Below are 27,296 nucleotides of genomic sequence, written 5' to 3'. Positions count from 1 at the left end.
TATGATGATATTATTATTTTTTTAAAATTGTATCTACTTTTTCCCCAGATTATTTATTTCATACTGACATCTTTCTTTATCTAGGTAATAATAAACACTGAGGATACCTCAACTTCACAGATTCACGAATTTAGGGATTTTTATTTGTCACATAAACACACACACAAAAATAAATTCAAATCACTTTCTGGTTGAACAAGGACAAAAGAAAGGGTCCAAATGTATTAAATTAAATACAACTGGTTCAGCAACAATAATAATAATAGGTGAATGACAGAATAATCATAACAGATAAATAAAATAAAGAATAAAGTCCCTAATACAATTTTATTATCATTATTTTAATTATCATAATAATTGTTGTAATTCAACAATGCAAATGTACACATAACAAGGCACTTTCAACCCTAACATCACTTTCTGGTTGAGCAAGGAACAATAAATATACTATATACTAATAATACGTTTTATCTAACAAAATCTAACAAATAATCGGAATAAATAAATGAAACAGAGAATAAAATCCCTTACGTCAGTGTTGCAGCATCATCCAGTCGCACCTCCTCCCCCGTGTCCCTGTGTTCAGAGCTGCAGCGCCCCCAGCAGGTGAGCGGAGGTGTTGCAGTGGCGCTGACAGGAGATCACAGCCAGTCGTCCCCATAGAGACAGGCTCCGACAACAGGGCTGCCGGGCCACCGCTACACCCGCTAGTCCTCTCCGAGAGGCGATGGCAGCCTCGATATGAAGCAGCCGGCGGTTGGACGTTCGTAATATCCTCGAAAACGGACCTGTGCGCGGCTGCCAAACAGATTTTTATTTGTATCACTGGATTAACGACCGACCCATCAGCCTGCCAGCCGCGGCTTTTATCCTGAGAGGGCCGGAGATTTGTGTCGCTGGGCGGGGAGGAGTCCTCCGTTATTCCTCCGTGTGGTAGCTGAAGAAAGGGGCCGGCAGCATGTTCTAACAGCGCCTCCATCTCACACGTAAAGCTGTGGAGAGGAGCCGATGCAGTCTTGAGAGGTGAGTCTTTGTTGTGTCTGTCGTTTAAACGTCGGGCTGTGTGCGCAGATTAAGCTAGCTAACCTAGCTGTGATGCGAAGTTAAACGGTGCTAGGTCGGTGGCAGGTCATCCACCGGGCAGAGAAGAAAAGACCAACGGTCGCCGTTAAAGATGCTGACATTTTGTTTATTTATTTACTTACTGGAGGGGGTTGGCTAATTAACGCGAAGCAGCTCTCATTCGTGTCTTGCGTTTCTCTTCCACCACAACCTGACACATTATCACCTGAAGAATGTATATGCAGATATATGACGTTTAAAGGTGCGTATGTGTGTATTTACAATGATGGCATGTATATGAATCATGGCGGAGACACCAGCACGTTAAAGAAAAGGTGAGAGGACGTGTGGTGTCGTCAGCACCGGAGGAGCAGGTGCTGTCAGTGAGCCAGGCCCCGCTTGTTGTTCTTCATATCGATGATGTAATGCAGTCCGCTGCGACTGGCAATAATGTCTGTGTATGTGTGTGTGTGTCTCCCGACAGGATGGATGTGGAGGGGAGTGCTGGCAGGGACAGCACCTGGAGGAGAGCGGCAGCGGATGATGCCGGTGGAGGTGCAGGAGGAGGAGGTGGAGGAGCAGGCATGGAGGCTCAGGTGGTACCGCTGGAGCTGTACGACTCTGCAAGAGCCAAAATAGACGCAAATCTCCGCTGGTTGTTTGCCAAAGCTTATGGCATAGGTAAGGCTGCACATGTGTTTTACTAATGAGAATTTGAAACATGGTTGTGTGTTTGTGATTGCAGCTGGGACTGAATACTGATATTGCTTCCTGCTGAGATACCATTCAGTGTTTTTATGAAAACATGCAGGTGCTCAGATCAGGTTTACCGGAGTCACTATTTCATAACTCTTCCTGATGTACATTTCTGTAAACTTAATAGACACAGATTGATAAGATTTAGTGAGGTGTTGTTGTGTCCTTCCTTTAAACACGTGTATCCTTTCTTCCATTGGACTGATGGCACACATGGACAGGTAGCTGTCAGTGTGTGTGTGTGTGTGTGTATTTTCAATTCAATAAGCTAAGACTCTATATATCTTTTTACCTCTGTGTCAATTTGTTGGTTGTTGGTTTGCTACAGATATTAGAACTTTTATTGCTGCTCTAAATAGAGGGACAGATCTAGGATAACATTTTCATTCATTTCTGCATTGATTATGCATTGATTATACATATTTAGGTGACTGATATCTTTGAGTGAGTACAATTTGATGTAGATTTGGATAAAAATCCCCATCTAACAGATTTAAATACGATTTATTTGATATTTGATTGCATTAGAGGTGGACTTCTGGGCTGACCTTGCAAGCATAGTGCAGTAACTGTACTGTAATCTGATAAACTATATTACAAGGCCTAGCAGCTTTGTATCAATGAAAAACTAACTAAACAAAACAGTAAAATATGCAAATGAAACATTGCATGGAAGGTTTAGAGATGGCATAATTGTTGCATGTTGCTATTTTTAGAGTTTGATTTCATTAGATTTTATTGTGGTGAGGCAGACAGTGAACATGGGGAGAGGGATACATGCAACAAGGATCGTTGGCCAGAACTGAACTGGTCTTTATGATTAGTCAATTACTGATAAGTCGTTTGACAGAACATTAATTAACAACTATTATGGCAAACGTTTGACCATTTAAGTCACCTTTCAACCAAAAATGCCAAGCAGATCAAATGTGAGGATCTCTGTTTGGTCTGTGTGCCATTATCTGATATTTTATAGTACAAAAAAGCCATCAGCAGAATAATTGATACTGAAAACAAGAATTAATTGCAGCCTTATTGCAAAGTACTATCTGGTGTTACTGCTGGTATTATTGTTATTCTAAAGGCTGATCCAGGGTTTAACGGCTGATCCAGGGTTTAACCAAGGAAATTGTTCTTGTATAGAGATCAATTTACTTAGTAGATGGCTGCCTAATTCCTTAAAAACACACACTAATTAAATACACGTCATTTGCTTATGCCTTCTTTGCCTATGCATGTGTATGTTGTGGTCTTTGTTTAAAGATGAGGTGGCCTACCTCTGCTGTAAAATACAGCAGGATAACGTGCCGAAAATTGCAGTAGATAATGTAGCCAAATCCATAAACTGTTCCTATGAATTACAGGATTTAAAAATAGTGTTGTCATTGCTGATGGCAGTATTTAGTTCAAAGACACAAAAAGGACACATGTATCTACATCTCCATTCCCAAATATTAATGTTTAGAATAATACATAAAGTTGTCCAAGTATCATTCAGATTGACTTTCGTTTTGCTGTCTGGTTCTTTTCACTGAAAAAAAATATATAAACAAGCTTCCCTCCTAGAGAAATATTCATACCCTGACAGTATAACAGCAGTGCAGACCTTCATGTTTGTGAGGAAAGACTTTGACCGATACGATCCGACAAAGTCTTTTATACACAGGTCACTGGCCTCGCCAGCTCTGACGAGAGTGACTAAAATATTCAAAATGATCGCTCCACATCGACAGGCTGTAAGTAAATGTCTGGAAATTACCCCTCGGATGTGGGTTTTTGTGTCACTCTCTGCTTGTGCTCTGGGGAGTGTAAGCAGGAGGTCAGCTGTCCCCTTTATGTGAGCCTGCTAGGTGCTGTGACTTTACTATCAGTTTGACAATGAGGCATTTGGAAGGAGACACAGAGCGAGTCATTCAGTCAAGGAAAAGTCTTTGTCATCAAATCCATTTTATGAGGCAGGCATACTGTAGTTTAAGTGTTTCCTGCCTTGCAGTGCTGTCTCCTGTGTTGCAGTAGATGACTCAGTAAATTGACTGTTGAAGGGAAGCAGAATCCTATAAGGCAATACTTGTGTGAAAGTATGGAATTATTAAAATGACTGTTTAAGCCTCAAATCAACAGTACATAATTTCCCTGCAGTGCTGTTTATCCATATAGATTGTTTTGGTGTGAGTTGCAGAGATATGGAGCTATCTTTGTTCTCTCGTATATACTGGAACTAGACGACATTTGGCTTGTGGCGCCCAACTAGATAAAGGAAAAAATACAAGAAAAGCTCCACAGCACTGTCTTTTTCCAGACGTTTATTCATGCATGAGAGGCTCACTAATTAAACCAACCAAGCTAGCTAACGTTACAGCCCAGCCGAGGAGGGCACCATTACTGTTTACATCCCAGGCTGTCATGAGCATGAGTCTCTCGTCCATGAGTAGATGCACGCTTCTCTCTGGGCAGCGATACAGTTTGAGAGTGAGTTCCATTGAAAGAATATAAAGCTGCTCACAACAAGGTCTTGACTTTTGGAAAGAGAACTTGGAAAGAGAAAGACAGTGCCATTGGGTTCCATTATATTTGAGAGAAGGTTTATATATATATATATATTATAAGAAAAAAAAACCTCTGCAACTCTCAACTATCAAGATGGTTAAATGGCACTACAGATGAGATTTTGGTGTGAACTGTCCCTCTAACTTTGATCAAATCAGCATTATTTACACCATGTAAATCTCCCAAAAGCAATTTTATGCTAAACGTCAGTGTTGCAAACATCCTGATCTCTGTCTTGCTGTTCAAAGCTTTACCTCTCTGTTACCCAATGATGTGTTGTTCCAGGGCAGAGATCAGATGCCCATAATAAACACAGAACCAGCGCCCATTCCCCCGTCAGGCTTCCTGCTTCCCTTAATCTGATTGGCTCCTTCTGACGTCACTGTGCCAGGGACACTCAGGAGCCATTTACAGCAAGAGACTGAGTTCTTGCATCAACGACACTGTCTTAACTCCTTTTTACACAGAATAGACAGCACTATTATTACCTGATTTGTCAGATATCATAACTGTAAGTTAATCTAGTAAAGATAGAAGTGCACATTTCAACTTCATCTTAGTTGTTGTTGTTTTTTTTTGATGATCTCATGTTCTGCTTTTCTGATATGATGAACAATTAGTGATATGCATTTTAAATTAACTACTCACCTACTATCTTCCAGAACCCTCCCCCCAATCATCCATGCAGTCCTTCCTGCTTCACACTTGATAACTCACAGTCCTGAATTCACCCTGATCCCTTCAGTGGTGCCAGTAATGACAGACAAACTATCTGCTTACTCAGCCAATTGTTGTGTAAGGCTGAAGCTAATGATCATTTTCTTTTGCAATTAATTTGCCTATCACTCCCTCAGCTGGTCTTCAAAATGTTGGAAAAAGATAAAAATGCCCATCAGAGTTTCTAGAAGCCAAAGATGGCATTTTGGCAGATTGTTTTTTTTTTGTATTCCCACAGTCTTAAACCTAAAGTTATTTAGTTGATCACATAGGACAAAGGGAAGAAGCAAATCTTCTCATTTGAGAAGCTCTAACTAGGAAAGTTGCTGCAAAAACAGGTAATTGATGATCAAAATATTTGCCCAAACGGTAAATGTTTAAGTGCTAGATCCAACTTTTTCTCTTCCAATACTAATTCCAACCTCAACTGAGGATATCTCCAAAAAAAAACAGCCCAAAACATATCAACAATATCTTGTGTTGAAATACAGTGTGTCTGTCTTTGTTATGTTTATTTGTGCGACACTGTCCCTGGTCATTGATAGTAAGTGTGGAGGTCAGAAAGACCAAAACACTCTTATTAGATTAGAGTGCAAAATCAACCCACACAGCAGTGCTGGGAGGCATGTGTTGTGTGTGTGTGTGTGCCGGTGTGAAAGTCAGCAGAGGCCTGTCACATGATTAAGTGTTTAATGGGATTGGACCTGAAGGCTCGTGTCTTTGTTCAACACAGCCCGTTTGTTCAGACTCATGACAAGTTCATTGACTGGTCGATCCCTCCAAACCTTTTCTAAATGTAATTTCTAGAAACCAGGGCACAGGCGTTTTTTAAATCTGCTCTCTGAAGTTTTATCAGCTGTCCACTTTCCCAGAAGATGTCTTAGAATTATGTGTAATGTTGGAAGAGTAACCACACTATTCGTTAAATATGAAGCATAGAGACTAGAGACATAGACTTGTATGAAAATACATATTTTCTGTGTCAATGGGTACAAAGTATACATGACTGCCCGTTGAAGGGCTGCACATTATACAGTCGACAGATAGGCTGCACATACCAGCTTTCTTTTGCTCTCTCTGCAGGGTCTGACGTCCAAATGTGCCTAAATGGTGCCTCAGCTTAAAGGCTATGTTTTCCCAACGTACTGTCTGGTGGAGGATTCTCCATTAAGCCTTCTTATTGAGAGAATAGTTGTGCCTTGTAGAGTCTGACAGCCCTACCCCGACTGTCAGCAAGATCTCGGCTAGTCAATCTGACCATGTGTCTGAAAGAATAGGAACAAAAGCTTTCCCTGCAGCCCCTCCTCCTGATTTCAAGGACACATACACACACATATACATGCTTCCTCATGCATACCAGGGTGGGCTTTAATGCTTGGATCAGGTGGATGATAAATATCTAAGTAGTATTAGCAACAAGGATTAGAGAGCAGGGCCTGCTTCCCCCTGCAATTCTTCATGCCACTCACACACACACACACACACCTCTTGATATCAGGGACCATAAAACGATTCAGTGAGCAGGCTTTGGTGAGGAGACGGGATAGCGACCCAGCCCCCACTTCCGGCCACGCTGGCATCCCCCCAGTTACCATCTCCACGGCAACCAGGGAGGATGAGGGGGCATTGTGGGACAGCTGAGGGCGAGGAAGTGGCAGGGTAAAAAGAGAGATGTGTTTGGAAATCTGCTAAAGGAAGACATTGAAGATTTGCTTCTGTTGAGAGAAATACGAACGAGGCAGATCAACACCGACCTGGAAGCTTGAATAACAAGTGATTTCACACATGATCTGGGCTTTTCGTGTCCATATGGCAGCACCACACAACAGTAGAGAGTGAGACAGACACTGTAGGGAGATGGTGCCAAGCAAGCAGTCTGTTGTGAAAGACACAGCTAAGGTTTTTACAGTGTGCTCTAGCCTTTATCTGAGCCTGCTCAGTGTGTGTGTGTGTGTGTGGGCGTGTGTGTGTGCGTGTGTGTGTGTGTGTGTGTGTGTGTGTATTTTCCACTAATGGATGTCTTGTGGATTTTGCTGGTTCATCTCAGTCAGCTGGATTCTAATGCTGTTGTTAAGTGGTCGAATATTGATGCGACTATCATTTTGTCTTCCTTGAATTGTAGGTTTTATAAAGTTGGCATCTTATTTTTCTTAGTCTTGATTCTCATCATTCAAGTTAAAGTTTTGTCAGAGTGTCATTGCTCATATCTTGAGACGTGTAACAGCTGTATAACAATCACACAAGACATAAACATGTCACAATATATCGACCTGTATCACAGACATATTGGTATCCACTACGAAAAGATCTGATTAGAATTTTTAGAGATTATAAAAATAAATAAAAAGATGCGTGCCATCATTTATAATTATTATAATACTATATCAGTAATTTTAATGTTTAAGTGCACTTGTGATACTATAAGTAATAATATTTAATGTCAAACTGTAAAATACCATTCCTCCATTTTGTATCTTTGCCACAAGTGTTTGACAGCCACATCTGAGGCATCATTGCATAAGATGTGTGGATACCAGCCGATATACAAATTCCAGAATTCCTTTGTTTTCTGATATTTCTATCAGCATCATTCCCAAAAATTGGGTTAAAGACTGGAAACAGGGGGAAACAGCTAACCTGGCTGTGGCCAAATGTGAAAAAATATCCACCAACCAGTACCTCCTTTAAATCTCATTATTTGACATCTTAATATCTTGTTGTTTACTCTGTACACAAATCAAGGTGAAAAAAAAATTTTTTTGGGTGAAGTATTTTTTGTTAACTTATTAGCTGAATAAGTGTTCCAGAGATGTTGAACTATTCCTTTAAGATATGTTTACTGACAGATCTTTCTATGAAGTCGTTATTTTTCACAATTCAATCATAGTATTAATTTTTAATTTAAAACTATTCTGATGCCATTTTTAATTAGAATTTTCCTTCGTTATCACCATACGCAGAGCCACGAGCTCCATCAGACAGCAGTCAATCTGTTTATTCCTTTCTAATTCTACCCAGAAAGCACTGGAAGCAAAATTTAGTGAGTGCTTCAGGCCTTAACTGTGGATTAACATGTCCAAGGCATATAAAAATAGCTTCCCCATGTCTGTGTACATGAGCAGGAAAATACCACGCTGGCTGGGACAACACTATCAGCTTAAGTAGCACCAGTAAGTCCTGTTAGCTCATTGGCTTAAAGCCTCAGGTCCACCTGCAGGCCCTCAGGGTTGCTACCTGGCGTGCTGTTTGACCACTGACTTTGTCTCAGTCTTGAACTGGTGTCTTCTTAGACAGTCTAATACCTTGAAAGTCTGTGTCCTGGGAGCTTCTCTGTTACATAACATGGTGAGGCATTGGTGACACGTGTCAGTGCAAAAATAGTTAGAAAGCACGGTGTGATTTGTGACTGAATACAACTAATGAGTGAAAAGAAGCCCCAAGGGCTTATCCTGAATGTCTCATCATGTACAGGTCTGTTTCATAATAAGTGTTTGCTTGTCATTCTTTCCAGATCACATCCCTGCAGACCTGCGGGACCCCTTCTATACCGACCAGTATGAGCAGGAACACATCAAGCCCCCCATCCTCCATCTGCTGCTGTCTGGGGAGCTGTACTGCCGGGTGTGTGGGCTCATCCTGCACGCTGAGCAGGCCGCCTCGCTCCAGAGCCACCAGTCTGTCATCCAGGCCCTGTCCAGGAAAGGCATCTACGTCCTGCAGACAGACAACACCCCAGTCTCTGATGTGGACCTCAGCTCAGCTCCCATCAAGATGGTGGGTAGTTAAACCCAATGTCTAGTTTTGAGACCAGATTCTGAAACACTTAATTTGTGTATCAGCTATGTTTATTCAGTGTGCCACTGTATTTATGAAGCTTCTTTGTTTACGAAGTGTTGTTTGCTTGACAAGAAAACTAGACACATAAACATCACTGATAATGATTGGCATCTTGGTATGAATCAATGGATAAAAGGGACTCAAGAAACCTGAATGATTTTCCTCATTAGTTCAGTGATGCAGTGGCTTCATTGTAAAATTCTGATCATTCTGTTCTATTAATTATTTCACTAGTCCTCATGCCAGTAGCAAATTATTGATATTATTGATTGGTCTGTCTTTGCATACATAAAACCCTCATTGAGACAACTGCTGTTATTCTGTACCAATTGTCTCTGCACATTCAGAAATGCATCATTTGCGATATTCTAGCTGATTCTGATTTTGGCCGATTCCCAATTTTCTGTCTATAGAGGAAAAGCTATAGCCCCATTTGGCAGAATACAGAAACATTTATGTAACATTTCTTTCCATTCATAACAAAACATTGACTTGAATAAGTCTTACATTTTCTCCAAATCTGCACCAGTTTACAGGATCTTCTCTCACTAAAACAAATCTTAACATAAAGTGCTAAAGTTAGACTGTGTGGTATATCTCACTGTGAAAGGTAATAAATGGTAGGAGTCTCTAAGATCATCTCATCAACATCACTCACAGCTTTGCTGTGGTTTTGAAAAGCTTTTTTGTGTTCATGTTAATAGATGCCAGAGTTAATTGCATCTTTAAAGGTCAAAACCTTTTTCTTTTAACAGTGTGTAGCTGTAAGTAAGGCATTTACAGGGTACTTTGTTCCTACTTTTATTTCTAGGTTATGGTATTGCAGTTACATGTTTTTAAAGGTAATGTTTGCATTGATGAGTTTGCACTGGGTCAAATAAGACTGTTCTTACAGTGTTCCATTGTAGGTGTGCAATTACTGCTGTTTTGGTTCAGTCTCACTGCTCTCAGCGATGTTCTTCCCGATCCACAAATTTCCCTCAAGTGTTATGAAATACAAAAACAGAGCTTAAAGTTGCATATTAGTCTTAAATGTTTGAAAAAGACTGTAATTGGTAAAGTTTGCTAGCACATTCACTAAAACAGGCCTCATGTGGTAAAAGGAAAATCAATTAAGAAGAATTATTACATAATGAGTCAGGAAATTATTGTTTTAATGTTGATTAGGGTACTTTTTTCTCTGCAGTGTAAGCGAGGGGTCTGGCAACCCAGGCGTGCCATCTGGTAACCAGCTAATGTGACTTTGCTTTCCAGAGCCAAACATGAGCCAAGAGTATTGGGATAAATAATGCACTAGTGGATGTGAGTGTTTTGCAGGTTTTAGACTGTGCATCTAAAATATTCATGAGGCAGAATGAACCAAAGGCTCAACATTTGACATTTCATATGAATCCATTCTTTAGCGGTACTATTCATATCCCACAGGTGTGAAAACACAAAAGGCAACAAGCTGGCTCTGAAGCAGCTGTTTATTCTGTGTTTAGGTGTCAGAAATATGACAGAAATTGCATTCAAATTCTTATTGGACTCACTGAAGAGACTCTGAGACCGTCATTACATGTGAAAGATTCCAATAATCGACTGTCATCTTGATCTTGCGCCGTCTCTCATTTCCATTATATTGAAATGACCTTTTTAATTAAAAAGAAGTCCATCTGCCAGGCTTAGACATACACGCTTTGATTGAGCTTACCTTGGCCTTTTTGTGTGTAGTCATGTGGTGGTTGTCTCTTGTGTAGGCTGATAAAAGCTTTCCATGTATCAGTCAGGAAGTTCTGCTCTGTTTCCATGGCAATGCAGTGATGGAGCATCTCTTGCGATTTGTAAAATCAGCTGTCTCCAGCAGAAAAGCACACACAAAGTACACACACACACAGTGATATTGTGCAGTGCAGTTTCACCGTGAACACATCAGATATATTTCTTAATGCAGAGATTATTTATGATGACATAATCATATTTTGATTATTTCATGCCGTCCAAATCCATAATTATGTTTCCTATGTAACATTGTCTTCCAGAGCTCCCACATCCATCTTATCGATGCCCTGATGATGGCCTATATAGTGGAGATGATCAGCATAGAGAAGGTGGTGTCTGGCGTCAAACGTTTCTCCAACTTCAGTGCCTCCAAGGAGCTGCCTTTTGACCTGGAGGACGCGATGGTCTTTTGGATCAACAAGGTAAGAACTAGACATGAGCGTTAATGTTTGCATTTGTGCGTTCGTCTGTCTGTGCTCACCTGAGGCATCTTTGTCACTACAGGTGAACATAAAGATGAGGGAGATAGTGGAAAAAGAGCTGAAAATGAAGCAACATCTGCTGGAGTCACCCAGTCATCCGAAGGTAACACCCTCTCTGCCTTTTGTGCTATTCCTTTGTCTCTTTCTCTCACTACTTCCTGTCTGTTGAATGGTGTCTGTCTTTAGTCATGTTTTTTCCTCACTGGCTGTATAAATTGTGTGTAGGTGTAGTCATTGGATCTTGCATGCTTTGTGATCTGATGAGCACCTCGCAACAGCTTCTGATCACATCAAACACATTTTATTTTATTTTATTCTTTTCTCCAGTCGCCTTACATCAGAAGCTTATGCACCAGTTTTCAACACAAGAATATTACTTAAAAAAGAAAGTGTCAATGTTCCAGAAATATAAAAACCATGTCGACAAGACATAAACCAAAAAAGTATATATATTATGTTGCACTAGATTCAGTGTAATAGAAGCCTATTTTTTCACACATTTTGCCAAATTTGTACCATTAAAAGAATGCCTGCAGAGACCACTGTCGCTGGATTACCTTGATACTGCGAAAACAATAAACTGGAGTTATAGGGAACGTATCTTTGTTAGATATCAGAGCATATTTATAATTTTCTTGTGGTGATCTGAAATAATGATATCCTCAGGAAGTGTAAGTCTTGCTGAATCTAAAAATATGTTTTTCCATGTCTGTGCATTGATATTTGAATGTGTTGGCACTGCTCCTTTAACTCGCCCACACAACCCTGAGGGGTTTCACAGTGTGAAAGCCTCTGCACTCTGCTGACTCGCCTCGGCCTCTATCAATCAATCAGAACAGGCATAGTGTTAAAAGACAACAGTAAGCCCAGAGTGTTCAGCTGCTGCGTACAGGGTAACAGGGTTGAATTAGTATGAAATAATGTGGCAATACAAAGCAAAAAGCATGAAATCATCCAAATTACAACACACACAAACGCCTGTAGTCTATTCCCTCCTGTGCCTCTTTTCTGTAAACTAGACATTCTTAACTCTTTTTGTCTAACCCTTTCCAGTTGTCTTTAAGATCAGATCTGTCTCCATGGTAACAGATCTGATCTGATCCACTGTATATGACCCTTGACTTGTCTGCTGCTCTTCCACTTTGTATCTCCCCAAACCTTCCTCCCTTTCCTGCCTCTTGGATTCTAGTCTCCCTCCAAATGGTACTGGAAGCTTGTGCCTGTAAGTGCAACCGCTAGCATTCTCCTGTGTGAGTGTATGGCTGTCTGTTTGATGTGGTGTGTGTGTGTGTGTGTATGTGTGTCTGTTAGTGTGTGGGTCAGACAGCAAAAAGGAACCAAACCAAAAATGATGAGATAGACCGCAAAAAACACAGTGCCCCTCAGTGGCCAAGGAAGAAACAACAAGCTCATGTGACTCATTTCCCTGCTCACTTTCTGTTTCTGCTTTGTGTAAAACCCTTTAGCAGTTCCTTCAGTTTTCAGCTGAGTTTTTCACACTCATCACCTTTAGGCCAAGTGGCCAAGGAAGAAACAACAAGCTCATGTGACTCATTTCCCTGCTCACTTTCTGTTTCTGCTTTGTGTAAAACCCTTTAGCAGTTCCTTCAGTTTTCAGCTGAGTTTTTCACAGTCATCACCTTTAGGCCCTCCTCCTTTTTTCAACACACTGCTGCACTTTCTCATCTTTAATCCAGCAAAGCTGAAGTGATAAACCAGGAAGTTTAACTCATTTTCACCATGAAGCAACTTGTCTGGGGTCAAGAGTTTAAAGTGATGGTCCGCTCATCCAGTCACAGCTTGCCTCATTTCATTAACCTCCCCCCAATCATTTCCTTCTTCCCTCACCAGCCTGATATATTGCATGCTCTGGCCCACTGCTTATTGGAGCCTGCGGAGTTCTCTCGCGTGGTAATGTACTCACCATTGACTTGCTTTTTATTTCACCCTTTGTTTAATTTCATCATTACATTTATTGTTTTCTCCCTTTTTGTCATTTATCACATGCACCAGCTACTAGGCTTCCTTAAACTATTATACCTGAAACATTCTTGCTTGTTCTTATAAGTGAAGACACACGTTATTGTACCACATGACAGGAGCTCCCTCTAAAAATCAAAGCTTACATAATGTGATAAATAAAGGCCATCAAGCACTGGGTAGCAGTTGTATATGTGTTAAAAAGAGCCACAGAATAACTGACAGAGTGAGAAATTATGTGTTTGTGTGTGTCAAGTGAGAATGTGACTCAGTGTGTTCACATTAGATACATTTGTGTTGCTTGTTTTAAACTTGTCCTCTGTTGTGTAGGTGCGTTACCGCAGAGATCACCTGTCGGGTCGGACACTTCAGCACTTCCCTTTATTGGACGACCTGTTGAAGGACGTGTCTGACGGCACAGCTCTGCTGGCTGTGATCCACTTCTACTGCCCAGAACTCATTAGACTGGAAGGTATGGTAACACTGGATGGCTGAATACACTGAAGAACAGTACTACAGCTCACTTCCTGGAGCTACAGTCCAATAATCCATTGCCTTATATCATCCATTAAATGTTTTTCATTTTGGCAAAAATGGCTATTTGCTTTTTTAACTGCATTTAGATGTGTACATTGATGCTACTGTTATGTTTGTTTTTTAAACATGAAGCTATCTTAAGACAGAGCCAGAGGAATGTTAGCTTAGCTTAGCTTTAATACTGTTAATTACAACTGCCCTGGTTATTCGCAAAGGTCAGGTGAACAAATGAGCTGACTAACACCTCTAAGCCTGCTTGTTTAATACTTTATAGCTCATTATTCTCCTCGCAGATCAAGCCACATTAGCTTCTTTCCTGTGATTTTATTTTAAGATAAGCTAAGCTATGTATTACCCACAATGCCAAACACATTCCTTTAAGCTCTTCCATTAGAATTAGGTTAAAAAGTAAGGAGTATTAGCCTGAAATGTCTGTGCCTGTTCTGTGCAGATATCTGTCTGAAGGAGGTTCCATCCATAGCAGACAGTGTGTACAACATCCAGCTTATAAAGGAGTTTTCCAACGAATACCTGAACAAATGTTTCTATCTGAAGCCAGAAGACTTGTTGTATTCTCCGCCAGTATTAAAGGTGAGTCAGAACGATACACAACAATGACATTTATAAAAAACAGGCTCAAACAAAGTCTTTCTATTGAACTGAGACTTGATCTTTGTGTCTTGCAGAATAATGTGATGGTCTTCGTTGCTGAACTCTTCTGGTGGTTTGAGAGTGTGAAGCCAGATTTTGTACAGCCCAGGGACCTTCAGGAAATCAGAGATGGTATAACACGCGCTGTACTTTGATGTACTGTTTTGTTATTTACTGAACTGCTAATGTCTTTCTCAAACAACAGTGTACTATGTCACAAAATCTTTATGTATCGTTTATACTCTACCTACCATTTTTAGTGAGATTGTTGCTGCAGCCTAAGAGTTCCAGACCCCATGTTCCCATCTCCAACGTCACCAAACGTAGTTTCATGACATCATCAAACTCTGCCGACACCTTGTCCACACCTCAGAGCCCGGACCTCAGGTACTGACCAAAACCACTGACGGTGTTTTCCAGTACCATCACACAGATAGTTTTAATTCAAGTGACAGGTTGACTTTTTAATAAAGGGTAGTTTCATGCCATGCCTAAACCTTGTTTTGTTCTCTGTATTGATGTTTGCACAGTTGTGTGCTTGTATGAAAAGCACACTATAGAATACAGTACTTGTGGGAATTAAGTAGTCCATTCTTCATACTCAGTTTAACCAGCTCTGTTTCATCATGGAGGTTAAACAGCACTTTACCAGTTGTCATTATGTTCAACTGTTACACACGGCTGTGGTTATTTATAGCTCTGTGCCTGCACATGTACCTGTAAAACCGTCACTGGGGTAATCATCTAAATCTAATCTAAATCATCACTATCACATGTCAGAAGGATGATTCATCTTTAGAGCTCATATTAAAACAGACTTTACAAAGTGTTTCAAAATTAAGGATCAAATGAATAGATCAGAAACAGCGAAGTAACGGCTGTGTAGACTGCAAAGATCTTTTGGGCATTAACACAGCACTTAGCATATTTTGGATTCAAACTATTAAAAAAAGACCCAAACCCAACCCTCTCTGTCTTTCCCTTACAGCACTAAACAGAGCTCATTAAGTCCGTCTCACTCTTTACTGCCCCTGAGACAGAGGCAGCAGAATGTGGCTGAGGAGAGCACTTCAGGTAATACAAAAAAAGATTGTCTCACTCTTCTCTAGTCACAAGTAAAAAACCTTATGATTTAAGAGGAACCTTATGATTTTTTTGTTAAGGTGAAACAAGTTGTGCTTTTGTATTGTTACTTTAAATGTCCATAAAAAAAAACAAGATGCTTGATGAGTTGTTAATTAAACCATTTTACTGGAATATTAAGTGTTGTAACATTTCAAACTTAAACTCTATAAGTCATCTCTTCTATAAGTTTCTTTATAGTCAGATTTTATTCTCCAAGTGTACACTAAGTGTACATTATTTCATCCACAATTGATTGACTGATGTTTGAGAAATCCTTTTTGTAACGAAGATCATGTTTTCTTTCTTTCAGAGCTGAGAAATCGGTCCAACTCTGTGACATGTCCAGATGGACTGCATCAGGGCTCGATACTGGCCTGGCCAGAGAGGAGACCAGAGAGGAGACCGAGGTTATAATTAACGATTATAATTCCTGTTATTCGGTTTAGTGTATCAGCCAACACAGATAAAACAGAGAGTTGATTTTTCCGTGATTCATTGTCCTTAGCTCGCATTAATCGTACACCTCCATCTGTCCCTGCCCAGGCCTGTATCCCAGCCGGTGCCCTACGCCCTGCATTGCCCCCTGGAGGATGATGCAGACAGTATCAGCCTTGCCCGCTCCATCAGCAAAGACAGCCTGGCCTCCAACATAATGTGCATCACTCCCAAACACATGCTGGGGTCGGGGCCTCAGCTGTCTCAACACAGACTCAGTGGTCAAAGCTTGCTTAGCCACATGCGCATAGAGGATGAGGAGGAGGAAATAGAAGAGGAGGAGCTGGTTGCTGTAATCCACCCCTCTGCATTTTCTCGACGGCGACTTGGGAGTGACATGGAGCAGGATGAGCTGGAAATCCAGAGTGCAGCCCCCACTTCAAGGGTTGCTAAACCTCGTTGTTCTCCCCGCTTTGACATGGGTCCCTTTATTCCAGACCACCAGGCAGACAGCTACTATCTGGAGCCTTTGATGCCTGCCATCTCTAAGCCAGCCAAAGAGAAGAGCATCAGCCTGAACAAGGAGGAGGAGAGTGGTGAGAGTCGCTTTAGAACAGCATCAGCTGTGAGGAAAGCAGCTCCCAATCTCCCAAGCACCTCACAGAGGAAAGAGTTAAACAGAAGTACCTTTACACCTATACCGGCGGTAGAATCAGCCCCGAGCTCTCTCAGACCACCCACAGAGGGGTCGATAGGCATCTCTCAGTCTGGGAACAAACAGCCCCATGGCTTTTTCCTTCATTCCTTCATTCCTTCCTCATCAGGAGAACCCGGGTGCCCCAGCCCTTTCTCTACTGTGGTGGAAGTAGCAGACTCTGATTCTGACATTGCAGATCTTGAGGAGGACGAGGAGGACGACGATCAAATGGAGCTGACTAAAGATGTGGTGAATAGAGGGAGGGGAAAATATTTTGAGGATGAAGAGGAGTGTGAATTTGGAGAGGCGGAGGTTGAGTCAGTCAAACTAAGAGAAGACTTGAAGGTCAGTGAGCGGGACGATAAGGAGGACTGTAGTGGACGCTCAAGCCCTTGCCCCAGTACAATATCGTGGGCGAGTAGCTGCAGCGCTTCAGGCAGCACCAGTGTCAAAATGACCAGCTTTGCAGAGCGAAAGCTCCTTAAACTTGGCCTCCGCGATGGATTCTCAAGCACCAGCAGCTCTCAGAAGACCACACCAGATGGCTCTGAGGTTGCACCCTGTCCGCCCTGGCAACTGAGAAGTGACTGCACCTCAGGCTGGATGGGGAAGGAGCCTATTTCTGTGTTGGGGAAGACTATGGCGGTGAGTCCCTCAGTTGTGCCTTCAGAGCTGCTGCAACTTCACATGCAGCTGGAAGAGCAAAGGCGTGCTATTGAGTATCAGAAGAAGAAGATGGAGACGCTATCAGCACGGCAGCGGCTGAAGCTAGGGAAAGCTGCATTCTTGAACATTGTGAAGAAGGGTGGAGGGAAGAGCGACACACTTCCCCTGCCCCTGAGACACTCAGAATCTGCCGAACTAGCTGGCAGGAGTAGAGTGAAGATCCAGTCCTGCAAGGACGACTCCTGTCTTGATGCTCTGAAGGTCCAGGCAAAGGCAGGTCAAACAGAGGGAGGACAGATGAAAGGAGACAACAGGTCGCAGGATAGTGGGGCTGAACCTGACTTGAATGAGTGCTCCCACTCCATAGATCTTCTAAATGAAGCTATAAGTTCCATTCAGCAACAGATGATGCAGCTCTCTTTTCAGCAAGACCTGCTGATGAAGCGTGTGGTGTCACCTCCAGAGCATGTGGTGTCCCCCCCAGAGCGCGTGGTGTCACCTCCAGAGCGCGTGGTGCCACCTCCAGAGCGCGTGGTGCCACCTCCAGAGCGCGTGGTGCCACCTCCAGAGCGCGTGGTGCCACCTCCAGAGCGCGTGGTGCCACCTCCAGAGCGCGTGGTGTCACCTCCAGAGCGCGTGGTGTCACCTCCAGAGCACATGGTGTCACCTCCAGAGCGTGTAGAATCAGGCCAGAGCACAACCCCCGACACAACGCAATCGTCATCCTCTACCTCGGATTCCAGATCCTTTGCGGTTCACTTTGTGGACATCAGCGGCAGCAGCTCTGCCCCTGCTCGCCGTCCTCCCAAGCTGAGCTCAAGCCAACGCAGAAAGGCCTCAGAGCAAAAACAGAGTAGAGAGAATAGCAAGATGACTCCCATCAAGGCTAATACTCAGTCTTCTCAAGACACCTCTGACGGAGACCAGAAGACAGGGAGTATTTCCAGGAAAGAGAGAAACATTCAGAGAAACACCACCTTCAGAGTCCGAGATGACCTCAACTTTTCAGACAAATCGCAATCAGAGGACGCACAAGTCATCTCCAGTAGATCAACGTCTCCCTCGCAGGCTTTGGAACAAGAGGACAATGTTGCCAACTCAGGGAAAGAGGCTTCGGTTGGAGATGAGAATACCAGGGCCAAAGGTCAACTGATCGAGGTCGACCTATCAGAGCTGAAGAATGGAAGTGCAGACGGCACGGCAGAGGGCGAGCAGAGGAATGCACTAGGCTTCTTCTTCAAGGTAAAAGTCAGGATTGTTGTGTTGCTTGTGTGGGTAGTGCCTGGGAAACAATTATTAAGTCAGTGATTATCAATGATTATATTATGTTTTTGTCTTCCAGGATGACGAAAAAGCAGAGGACGAAATGGCAAAGCGTCGCGCTGCCTTCCTCCTCAAACAGCAGCGCAAAGCTGAAGAGACGAGACTCCGCAAACAACAACAAGAAGCCGATGTTGAGCTCAAACGCGACGAGGCCAGGTACATTTTCAATACACGCTCTTACAAATTGATTATAAAGATATGCTATTGTCGACATTCTGCAGTTATGTGTGCAGATCAAGAAATCTTAACTCTCCGTACATTTCTTGTAGGCGTAAGGCAGAAGAAGATCGCATCCGTAAGGAGGAGGAGAAGGCGCGGCGGGAGCTTATTAAGCAGGAATACCTGCGGAGGAAGCAGCAAGCATTGATGGAAGAGCAAGGTCTGGTCAAGCCTCGTCCACGGACTAAATCCCGCAGGAGCAGACCTAAATCCCTGCACCGCGAGGAGTCCAACAGCCTCTCCAAAGGCTCCACCACACGTAAGAACACCTCTAGCACTTTATCAGTGTATAATTTTGTCTCATGCTCCATGTTTAATTTGTTCAACCACATGTTGTCGTGTCATCTAGTGTGTGCCTGTGTTTTCGGTTTAGTTCACCTGTGTACATCTGTCGTCATTCTTTGAGTGTGCACATGTGTGTTAATGCAGGTAATTCTCTGAAGGTGTCCATGCTGTTCAAAGCGAAGGGCTCAGCAGCAGACAGCATGGGAGGTGAATCCTTCTAACCTGCTCTGCATGATGTGATATCAACCATACACATATCATAAAAAAAAGTTTATACCACCTTTGGGATGTCAGCTATTGACTACATTCTAGAAAGATGAATCTTTCTGAATGTAGCTGAAATGCACTAATTTATGGTCGATCCTCACAGGGTTATAAACTGCTACAACATTACATTATCAATTTGGGAGATGATAGTCATGTAAAAAGCCAGTAGAACATGTGGATTTAGCAAAGTTCTGTGTCCTTCTCAGCTGATCTGAGCTACAGTCATCGAGGATCGACGCTCTCTTTGGCGACCGAGGCAGACAGTGTCATCTCTGGAGGGGCAGAGTCACATAGGTGAGATGTCGCGTGAGTGTGGAGGATACTCTCTTCCCATCTTGTGTATACATATAGTTATTCGACTGAGCTTTACTTGTGTTGTCCAGGGCTGGATCTGTGTGCTCTATGGAGTCATTCCCTATGCTGAGCAGGGCGTCCAGCAGGAACATGGAGCGGGACTGGGAGAACGGCTCTATAGCCTCATCCATCACTTCGATGGAGTACAATGGTGAGCAGAAAATGCAAAGAAAGACAGCATACTTATTTAGCCATCACTATCACAAAGCAGCAATTTGAAAAGTTTCGGGCTAAGGCTAAAGAAATATTTTTGATTTTGTCAATTACTTAATACTATACTTGGACAAAAAGATCATGTTAATCTGTTAATCTTTCTGGCAAATCTGAAGCCAGAGCCAGCAGCTTATTTTCAATTGGTTGCAGTGTATCTCACTTGCTTAATGGGTAGAGAAAAAACAAATATGTAAAAGCAGTTTGACGAGGATGCGTTGTAGTTCAAGGTTGTCAAGTCAAAAGTTAACTTTAATGAACTTATTGGAGGTGGAAACGGAAGCTGGTAGAGCAACACAAAATAACTCAAGGTGTCTGGGAAGTCAAGTCAGAACATGAACTATCCCAAAGGGAGAAGTCCAAGAAACACAAAGACAAATCCAGCAGACTTGAAAGATGTCTTTTTGATGCTTAACTCAATCTGCTCATCTGGGAAACAGACAAAGACAGGAAGTGTAAAGCAAAACATGACCTGTAACAGAGCAATCTAGATAAAAACCTAAAACTATGTTAACTTGTTGCTCTGTTTACCAGCAGAATTAGTCAACTTGGTGATGTGGGCAGATTCAATAATTTGGAGCCAGGCTTATAAAACAAATTACTGAGAAGTAGACAATTATGTCTAATATCAGGCAAATGACTTCCTGGGCTCTTTATCCTGAGTGTTCCAGTCTTTATGCTAAACTAAGCTAATTGACTCAGCTTCATACTTTATGCACAGAAATGAAAGTGGTATCTTCTCATCCAACTTGAATTCATATTGCCCAAAACCCTTCTTTCAATGAATTACAGACTTTTATGTGTTTATCTTAGTAATCGTTACTGTTATGTTTTTCTTTTGAAAGGCCCAAAACTCTTCAAGGAGCCGAGCTCCAAGTCCAACAAGCCAATCATCATCAATGCCATCGCTCACTGTTGTCTTGCTGGAAAGGTTAATGAGGGCCAGAAGAATGCTGTTATTGAGGTCAGTGTGATCACCTGAAATTAGTTTATTGATGGTCATAATTTATATCTATACATCTGTATCTATTTATATCCACACTTGAACTCACTTAAATGGAAAAAAACAGGTTTGTTTTCTTTCATTTATAACCCGTACGGCAGCCTTTTTCACACATTTTGCCGCATTCAGAAATGATGTTTTCTGTCATCACAGGAGCTGGAAAAGTGTGAGTCCAATCACCTGATCATCCTCTTCCGTGACGGTGGGTGCCAGTTCCGCGGCATTTACTCTTACTCGCCTGACACCGAGGAAATCGCCAAGTTCACGGGGACAGGGCCGCGCAATATCAGCCGGAAAATGATCGACAAGGTCTACAAGTACAACTCGGACCGCAAGCAGTTCACAGTCATCCCTGCCAAGTCTGTGTCGGTCAGCGTGGACGCCCTGACCATCCACAATCACCTCTGGCAGGTCAAGAGACCAGGAAGTGCACGGAGGAAGTGAAAAAGAGAGGGAGAAATGAGGGAGAAACAACACTTGCTATAGTTTCTGTTCTATCTACTACTGTTGGGCAGGACCCAATAATGTCTGAGATGACTGGTGTGTCATTATGAAGGCGTTTAGAGGACGCACAAGGACGCTAATTAATGAAGATGTCAGTACGAAGCAGTGCGATAATGAGAAACACCTGCCAACTGAATGCTCTGATGTTTTTTTTTTGGTTTCTTTTTGTCTCGTTAGCTTTTTATTCTGCATGACACAGTTTTATGTTTTAATTTGTAGGCACATCCTACGATAATTAGACACTACTGATGATGGACTGATTCGTATGTAGCAGTGACACTGAGACGGACACTGAATCTACTGACAGTAGCGAGCGTACTACTGCTTCCAAGTGCAACTACAGACAGACAGGCAGTGGTGAACATTCACTTGATGATGTTTTGTAAAGTTAAAGTAACGTCAGCTTGGCAAAAAATACCCAACTGCTGTGATTAATCCAGGCTCCACATACAGAGCCCCTCTTACACACCAGTCACTTCTACTGGTCAGTGCTTCTCTGAAGACGGAGCTTTGATTGAACACATTTTTTTAAATGTAAGTATGGAATGGATGTTAGTGAGTGGTATTGTCCAGTGTTGTTTTCTATTTAGTGTGTTTGGGGGAAGTGTGTGAGTCTTCGTGTTCGGGGGACGGGAGAGCTGAACGCACTGCTGGTGCATCGTGCTCTGAATGTGTTTTTCTCCTTATGCTTTAAAACTTCTGTCACGCAACAGAACAACGGAGCAAAGCAACAAAACTATTTTTCTTTTCTTCTTTTTAGTCTGGGAGCTGCTGTCACAGTGGACGAGAAATAATGTTTTTACAGTGGGGGAAATTATACTAGTATTTATTCCATACAGGAAGCGCTTTTGAGACTCAGTGCATTATACATTTTCAGTACTGATTATATTGTATTTACAATATCCTGTATGAGCCATCTGAGATCCCTGACTGGCTCACATCGCTGAACCAAAATGAACTGAGCTATGCCACTGAGCTGTTCGCTGCTCTTCTCACAGGACTCTGGTGAGACGTATGATTTTAATGTAGCTTCTGGCGCTCAGCACTAGTAATTTCCCTGTAATGACTGACTGTGAGCAGCCGGCGTAACGTCGAGGGGGGGGAAACTGCACAATACTTGATATTTGTTTGCTGCATTTTGTACATTTTTGAGTAGTATTTTTTGTACGCTACGTACAAGTTATGTTTACTAAAAAAAAAAGCAGGCACTATTTTGAGGTTTATTCCGTTACAGGCTTTCAGAGACGTTATGAGTCTTATCTCATTGTGTTACATGTTTATTTATTTTGAAGAGATATAATAAAATGCAACTAGGTATGTTTTCTGATCAAATGGGCATGCATGTCTTTTTGTACACAGTATGAGTATCTGTTATTTACTGCTCCATCTGCCTTCTATGGATGCCCTGACATATTCTGGTGATCCATTTAAAATGTTTCTGTTTTTTCCTTTTCTTTTTTTTATCTCTGAAAACAGTGAGGGAAAATAACATTTTGGCAGCATTATTACTGAAGTGCTTATTTTTGTAATACTCATATTGGCCACTAGAGGCCGATGTTTACCACTAACTCAAGAATTAGACTAAAAAGTGTTCATGTTTCCAACACTTTCAACACACAATATACAGTATGTCGCTTGAAAAAAATCTTAGATAAGAATAAGAACTTAGATAAGTGTTCCTGGCGCAAAAAAACTAAAAGAACACCACCAGCCAATATATTTTTTTCACAAATGAAAAATGTTTTTAAGAAGTCCACCTCTCTGTCTCGTCTGGGGATGAGGTAAGGAGTGTGTTTATTAAAGGACTATAAGGCTGTTTGGGTTATAAATCATCAACAGCATATTACTCTACACTGTTATGCACAAACATGATGCAACGATGGCCAACTGCTGCCTGTCACGGCCAAAAAGCTGCGCTTGAACACACTGCGAAGACGACGGGCGACGGGCAGCTAGTTCACACATCCTGCGCCAAGGTTCGAGGAAACACGTCTCATTACCACCAAGTAACAGCGTGCTGTAGTTGTCATTTGAAAATGCAAATTAAATAGATGAAATCTTACCCATTTAGACCTTCTTCCTGTGCACTCATAAGCTTAGCTTGACAGCCAATCAGAGTGATTTCTCCCGAGGACAAACGCAAACGATTCAACATGTTCCTTCAGGCAAAAAGCTGTCAACAAGGGCCAGCAGCGTGCGACAAGGCATATCACCCAAAAAATCTTTACTTAAATAAGTAATTGAAATAAATATAAAACATAATAGCAATAACAGATTTATTTGGACCCTTGGGGAAAGTGGAAACAAGTCTGAGGGGCTGACAAGGAGGACTTGTTTGCACACATTTGCTCATTGTGCACCATAATTATTCATTCGCAGTCGTGTTTCCTGCCAGGAACAGTTCCTGTCTGCTTGCTCCACTATGTTCACCAGCTAGTCTCTAATTCTGTCTGTCTGCCTGCTGTTTGGCACTGAGCACGTACTGTTCAGTGGGATTTTTTTTTTTTTTAGACTTTTTTTTTTTCCCAGTTGAAAACAGCTGCCTGTTGCTTTGAGAATCATGACTGAACACTGAACAGAAACTTAAAAATTGTGGCCCAGACAGCAGCGAGGAGCTACAGACTCAGGTGAGAACGCTCTGTGCTGTCGGTGACTCACTGATGCTATAGAAATATTGATCATGGTCTTTCCACCACGGCTCTGTTCAGTCAAAGTGTGCAAACACTTGTTAGCAGGGACAGCGTACCTGCCGCGGACACAACCGACTCTTACAAGTCATAACGCTGCTTCACCTTCTCTCTCGCTCGCTGTTTACTCTTCCACATCCAATATCTCAGGTCCCTCCACCCACAGTTAAACCACACAGGTGTCTCCACTTCAGCTGTCTGATAAGTCCTCTTCTCCGCTCTTGACTGCCAAGAATGTGACTCATCTGTTACTTCAGTCACGCAGCTCCCAGGCCACCTTCTCGTTCCACATCATCACTTCTCTTCACTTGTCCCTGTCGCTTGTTTTCCATCGACATCTCGTCTTCTGCGACAGATGATTTCACCTTTTCTATTTTGTTATTTTGTGTGTTTTTAGCGCAGAGCTGCGTTTCATACATACGTCGAAAGACTAACAATCGTGATCGGGGAAGCTGAACCCGCTGACATCAGACTTTTAGGATTTCTCTGTGATGAAGGTAAAAACCTGCAGCCAGAGAGACAAACATCTCTGCTGAGCTCCATCAATCAGTCCTTTCTGACTGAGTGGCAAAGGCCACACTTGAGTTAAAGGCAGTTTGCCAAATGACACTCAGAGAAACTGAAAGCCTGAGGAAAGAATATCATGAGCGAATGAGAGAACAGTTTAAATCTCTAACTTGACTGCTGCATGTGGCAGAAAAAGGATCCTGCTAATATAGTTGATGATATCTTCTCTGCAGTGGGTTGTCAGTAGTATCGTACACTAGAAGATTCTCAGAGGCAGGGAGACAGAAGTACAGACCGTAAGTGACCTTAGACTGCCTCTATGGATCCAGTTTGAACTACGGCTGCACAGTTAATCAATATCCAAATGACAGGAAGCTGCAATCTTTTTGGAGAAATCTAAAATATGCGACAAATCAGCATTATGATGAGGCTCCGTGGTGCTGCAGAGATGATACAGATGTTCTTCTCCAGATGTAAGAAAAGATTTGGTTCCTAAAAATGTCACATCGTCATGATTTTAACCTTTTTTTTTTTTTCAGTGAAAATGAACATTGTGTCACAAAATACGCTTATAATTGTTACTGCTGTGAAGGGTGAATCCATGAGGCTAGCCCGTTAGCATGCTAAACACTGCAACACAATACATCAAAACTGTTATTGCTTCACATGTTTTTGATAATTATTAAGGTGCTGGTAGGAGGTTGTGTGATTTCTGGACAGAGCCAGGTTGAAGTGATATTTCATAGTGATCTTCCTTCATCTCAGCAAACTCCACATAATAACGAATGATTCCCTTAAACTGCCGCTCTTGAAGCGATACGAAGGCAACAAACTGCTGCTCCAGTGTCCTTTCTTCATCATACAGCACTTTAATGTGCACCTTAAAATGAAATGAAACTCAAGTACAAATATATTTCAACATTCAATTATGTACGAAGTCAAAGAGTCAGAGTCAAAAATTCTTGTGTAGCATGTTTAGAAATACGTACCTTCGACGAAACAGCCGCACAAAATGCTGATTAATCAGTAAGCAAACGCTTTTCACCGAGCAGTGCTGAAGGTTAAATCAGGTTTTCTTGTCACTATATTACAAATCGTCAAATAAATACTTCATGGCACTGTACTGAATATATGACATGTCCTGTTTAAAGGGCTGAACTAAACTATTGTTAGTGCCTCGTCCAAACTAAGAAATGTACGGCAGTGAACATTTACAGTTACCATCATAGTTTGTACATAACTTACTAATTAAGACCTCTACACCACTGAATAAATACTTCTATGTGTTCAGCTACAAAAATAAGCTTTTGAAAGCTTTAATGCACATATTTCATATAAGTCACATAGGGTTGGATGTGTTGGAGGTTGTGATTTCACGTGATGAGTGCATGGCTCGGAGGAAATTTAGTGTATGCGCGTCTGATTTCTGGTCATCCCAAAAGGACGAGAAAAGACCAAAAGTATCTGATCTGGATGGTCGACTTGCACTTTTTCCTGAGTGGAGCCACAATTCAAAAGTGCATAAACAAAACGTAGACTTTTAGATGCAGTTTCAATGAATATCAGAGAGGTCATCCTGTGATCCTCACTGCTTAATTTGGTGAATCAGATTGGAATCAGTGTGATCGACCGGACCTGAAGCTAAATTAACACGTGGGCGAGCTTGTCCACGACCGCTCATCTGAGAGAGCATTCACAGACATGAATACACTTTTCTCACACACACTGTTTGTGGCGAGAGGATGAAAACGCCACGGATGACATGTCAAATGTCATAGGCACTCGTATAATACAGTTGTACACTGCAGCGCTTGGAAACATCGCAGCACAGATTGTCCTCATTCACGTCGGACCTGCACGGACGCAGCCAGACCCCTCCCCCTCGTGACAGCTGAAGGGGGGATGACTCAAAAAAGGAGTGAACCGGTGAAGGTCAGCATGCTATCAGAGCTGGGTGTCCTCTCTGGTGTCTGTGCTGGACTCGCGTCTCTCCTTCAGGCTGCTGCTGTGGAGCGGAGGCTCCTCCGGGACGTGAGCCAGAGGGTCCGAACGAATCAGGTACCTGAGAGAGACACAAAGAGCACATGAGGGGCGTTGATCAGCATCACTTGTAAAGATTCTGCCATGTGGGAGCTCAGACGTTCGGGGAATTTCTCGGGCTGCTCCCTCCTCACGAACTCTTCGCTGCAGATTTCACACTCTCGGAGCCACTGAAGGCACTAAGGGTCTGAATAAACAAGTAAACTGTGCGATGCACTCGCCTCTCTCCACCGCGAACAGGACACAGCCGTCGCCATGGATACCGATAGGCGCCTCGCTCGCTCAGCTGTTGTGTTGGAAATCATGTTTCTCTGTAAGTGCGTATTATTTTGTTCAAAAGAACACAATGCAAAAGTGGCTGGGTCTCTTTTGCACAGTAGTGTTATGTGATTTTTTTGCAGCAGCAGCAGCAGACATTCAGCTACTTTCTCAGAAGAGCACAGATTTGCTAAGAAGTGAAGTGCCGAGGTGGGGCGGACTTTTACATTTCTTATGTCAGACCTGTAAACCAGGAGTGTGTTGAACAACGTTTTGTCTTCACTTTTTTAAACTAAACATTGAATGAACAAAATTACAGGTAAAAAAGCATGTTAGAAGTGGGCGTTCAGCTGATTCTCATACATTCCCTCTGCATACACAGCCTG

At 42.3% G+C, this 27,296-nt stretch overlaps 2 protein-coding genes across 15 annotated transcripts in view; one reads left to right on the top strand and one right to left on the bottom strand.

Annotated features, from left to right (window-relative positions):
- Positions 1-312: 312 nt before the first annotated feature.
- Positions 313-22,750, top strand: LOC119029573 (calmodulin-regulated spectrin-associated protein 1-B-like). Of its 6 annotated transcripts, none has more exons than XM_037116473.1 (20): positions 314-1,023; positions 1,547-1,743; positions 8,594-8,856; positions 10,941-11,102; positions 11,185-11,265; positions 12,352-12,384; positions 13,473-13,614; positions 14,131-14,270; positions 14,366-14,462; positions 14,591-14,717; positions 15,319-15,404; positions 15,766-15,862; positions 15,999-18,495; positions 18,596-18,732; positions 18,846-19,054; positions 19,225-19,287; positions 19,554-19,641; positions 19,731-19,852; positions 20,757-20,875; positions 21,068-22,750. In XM_037116473.1, exons 2-20 carry the CDS (start codon positions 1,548-1,550, stop codon positions 21,356-21,358), a joined length of 4,950 nt encoding a protein of 1,649 aa, XP_036972368.1. In that variant the 5' UTR covers positions 314-1,023; position 1,547; the 3' UTR covers positions 21,359-22,750. The 6 variants fall into 6 exon arrangements, with proteins under 6 accessions (XP_036972371.1, XP_036972368.1, XP_036972367.1 ...); XM_037116472.1 differs by lacking the exon at positions 12,352-12,384 and adding an exon at positions 13,014-13,073 and having other exon boundaries at positions 315-1,023; XM_037116476.1 differs by lacking the exon at positions 19,225-19,287 and having other exon boundaries at positions 313-1,023.
- Positions 22,751-25,458: 2,708 nt separating this feature from the next.
- Positions 25,459-27,296, bottom strand: part of LOC119029574 (potassium channel subfamily T member 1-like) — a 34,371-nt gene continuing 32,533 nt past the window's right edge. For all 9 annotated transcript variants that reach the window (XM_037116486.1, XM_037116483.1, XM_037116478.1 and 6 more), the window contains one exon: positions 25,459-26,674. In XM_037116486.1, the coding sequence (XP_036972381.1) occupies positions 26,557-26,674 (118 nt within the window). In that variant the 3' untranslated portion in view covers positions 25,459-26,556. The remainder of the gene's footprint in view (positions 26,675-27,296) is intronic.

This window comes from Acanthopagrus latus, chromosome 12, assembly GCF_904848185.1.
Source record: "Acanthopagrus latus isolate v.2019 chromosome 12, fAcaLat1.1, whole genome shotgun sequence".
Taxonomy (NCBI): domain Eukaryota; kingdom Metazoa; phylum Chordata; class Actinopteri; order Spariformes; family Sparidae; genus Acanthopagrus; species Acanthopagrus latus.
This window is presented reverse-complemented; position numbering and strand designations above follow the sequence as displayed.

Coding starts and splice junctions, on each gene's coding strand:
- LOC119029573 (XM_037116472.1), top strand. CDS start 1,548: ATGGATGTGGAGGGGAGTGCTGGCAGGGACAGCACCTGGAGGAGAGCG. Junction 1,744..8,593: donor TGCCAAAGCTTATGGCATAG/GTAAGGCTGCAC, acceptor CATTCTTTCCAG/ATCACATCCCTGCAGACCTG. Junction 19,288..19,553: donor AGCAGCAGACAGCATGGGAG/GTGAATCCTTCT, acceptor TGTCCTTCTCAG/CTGATCTGAGCTACAGTCAT.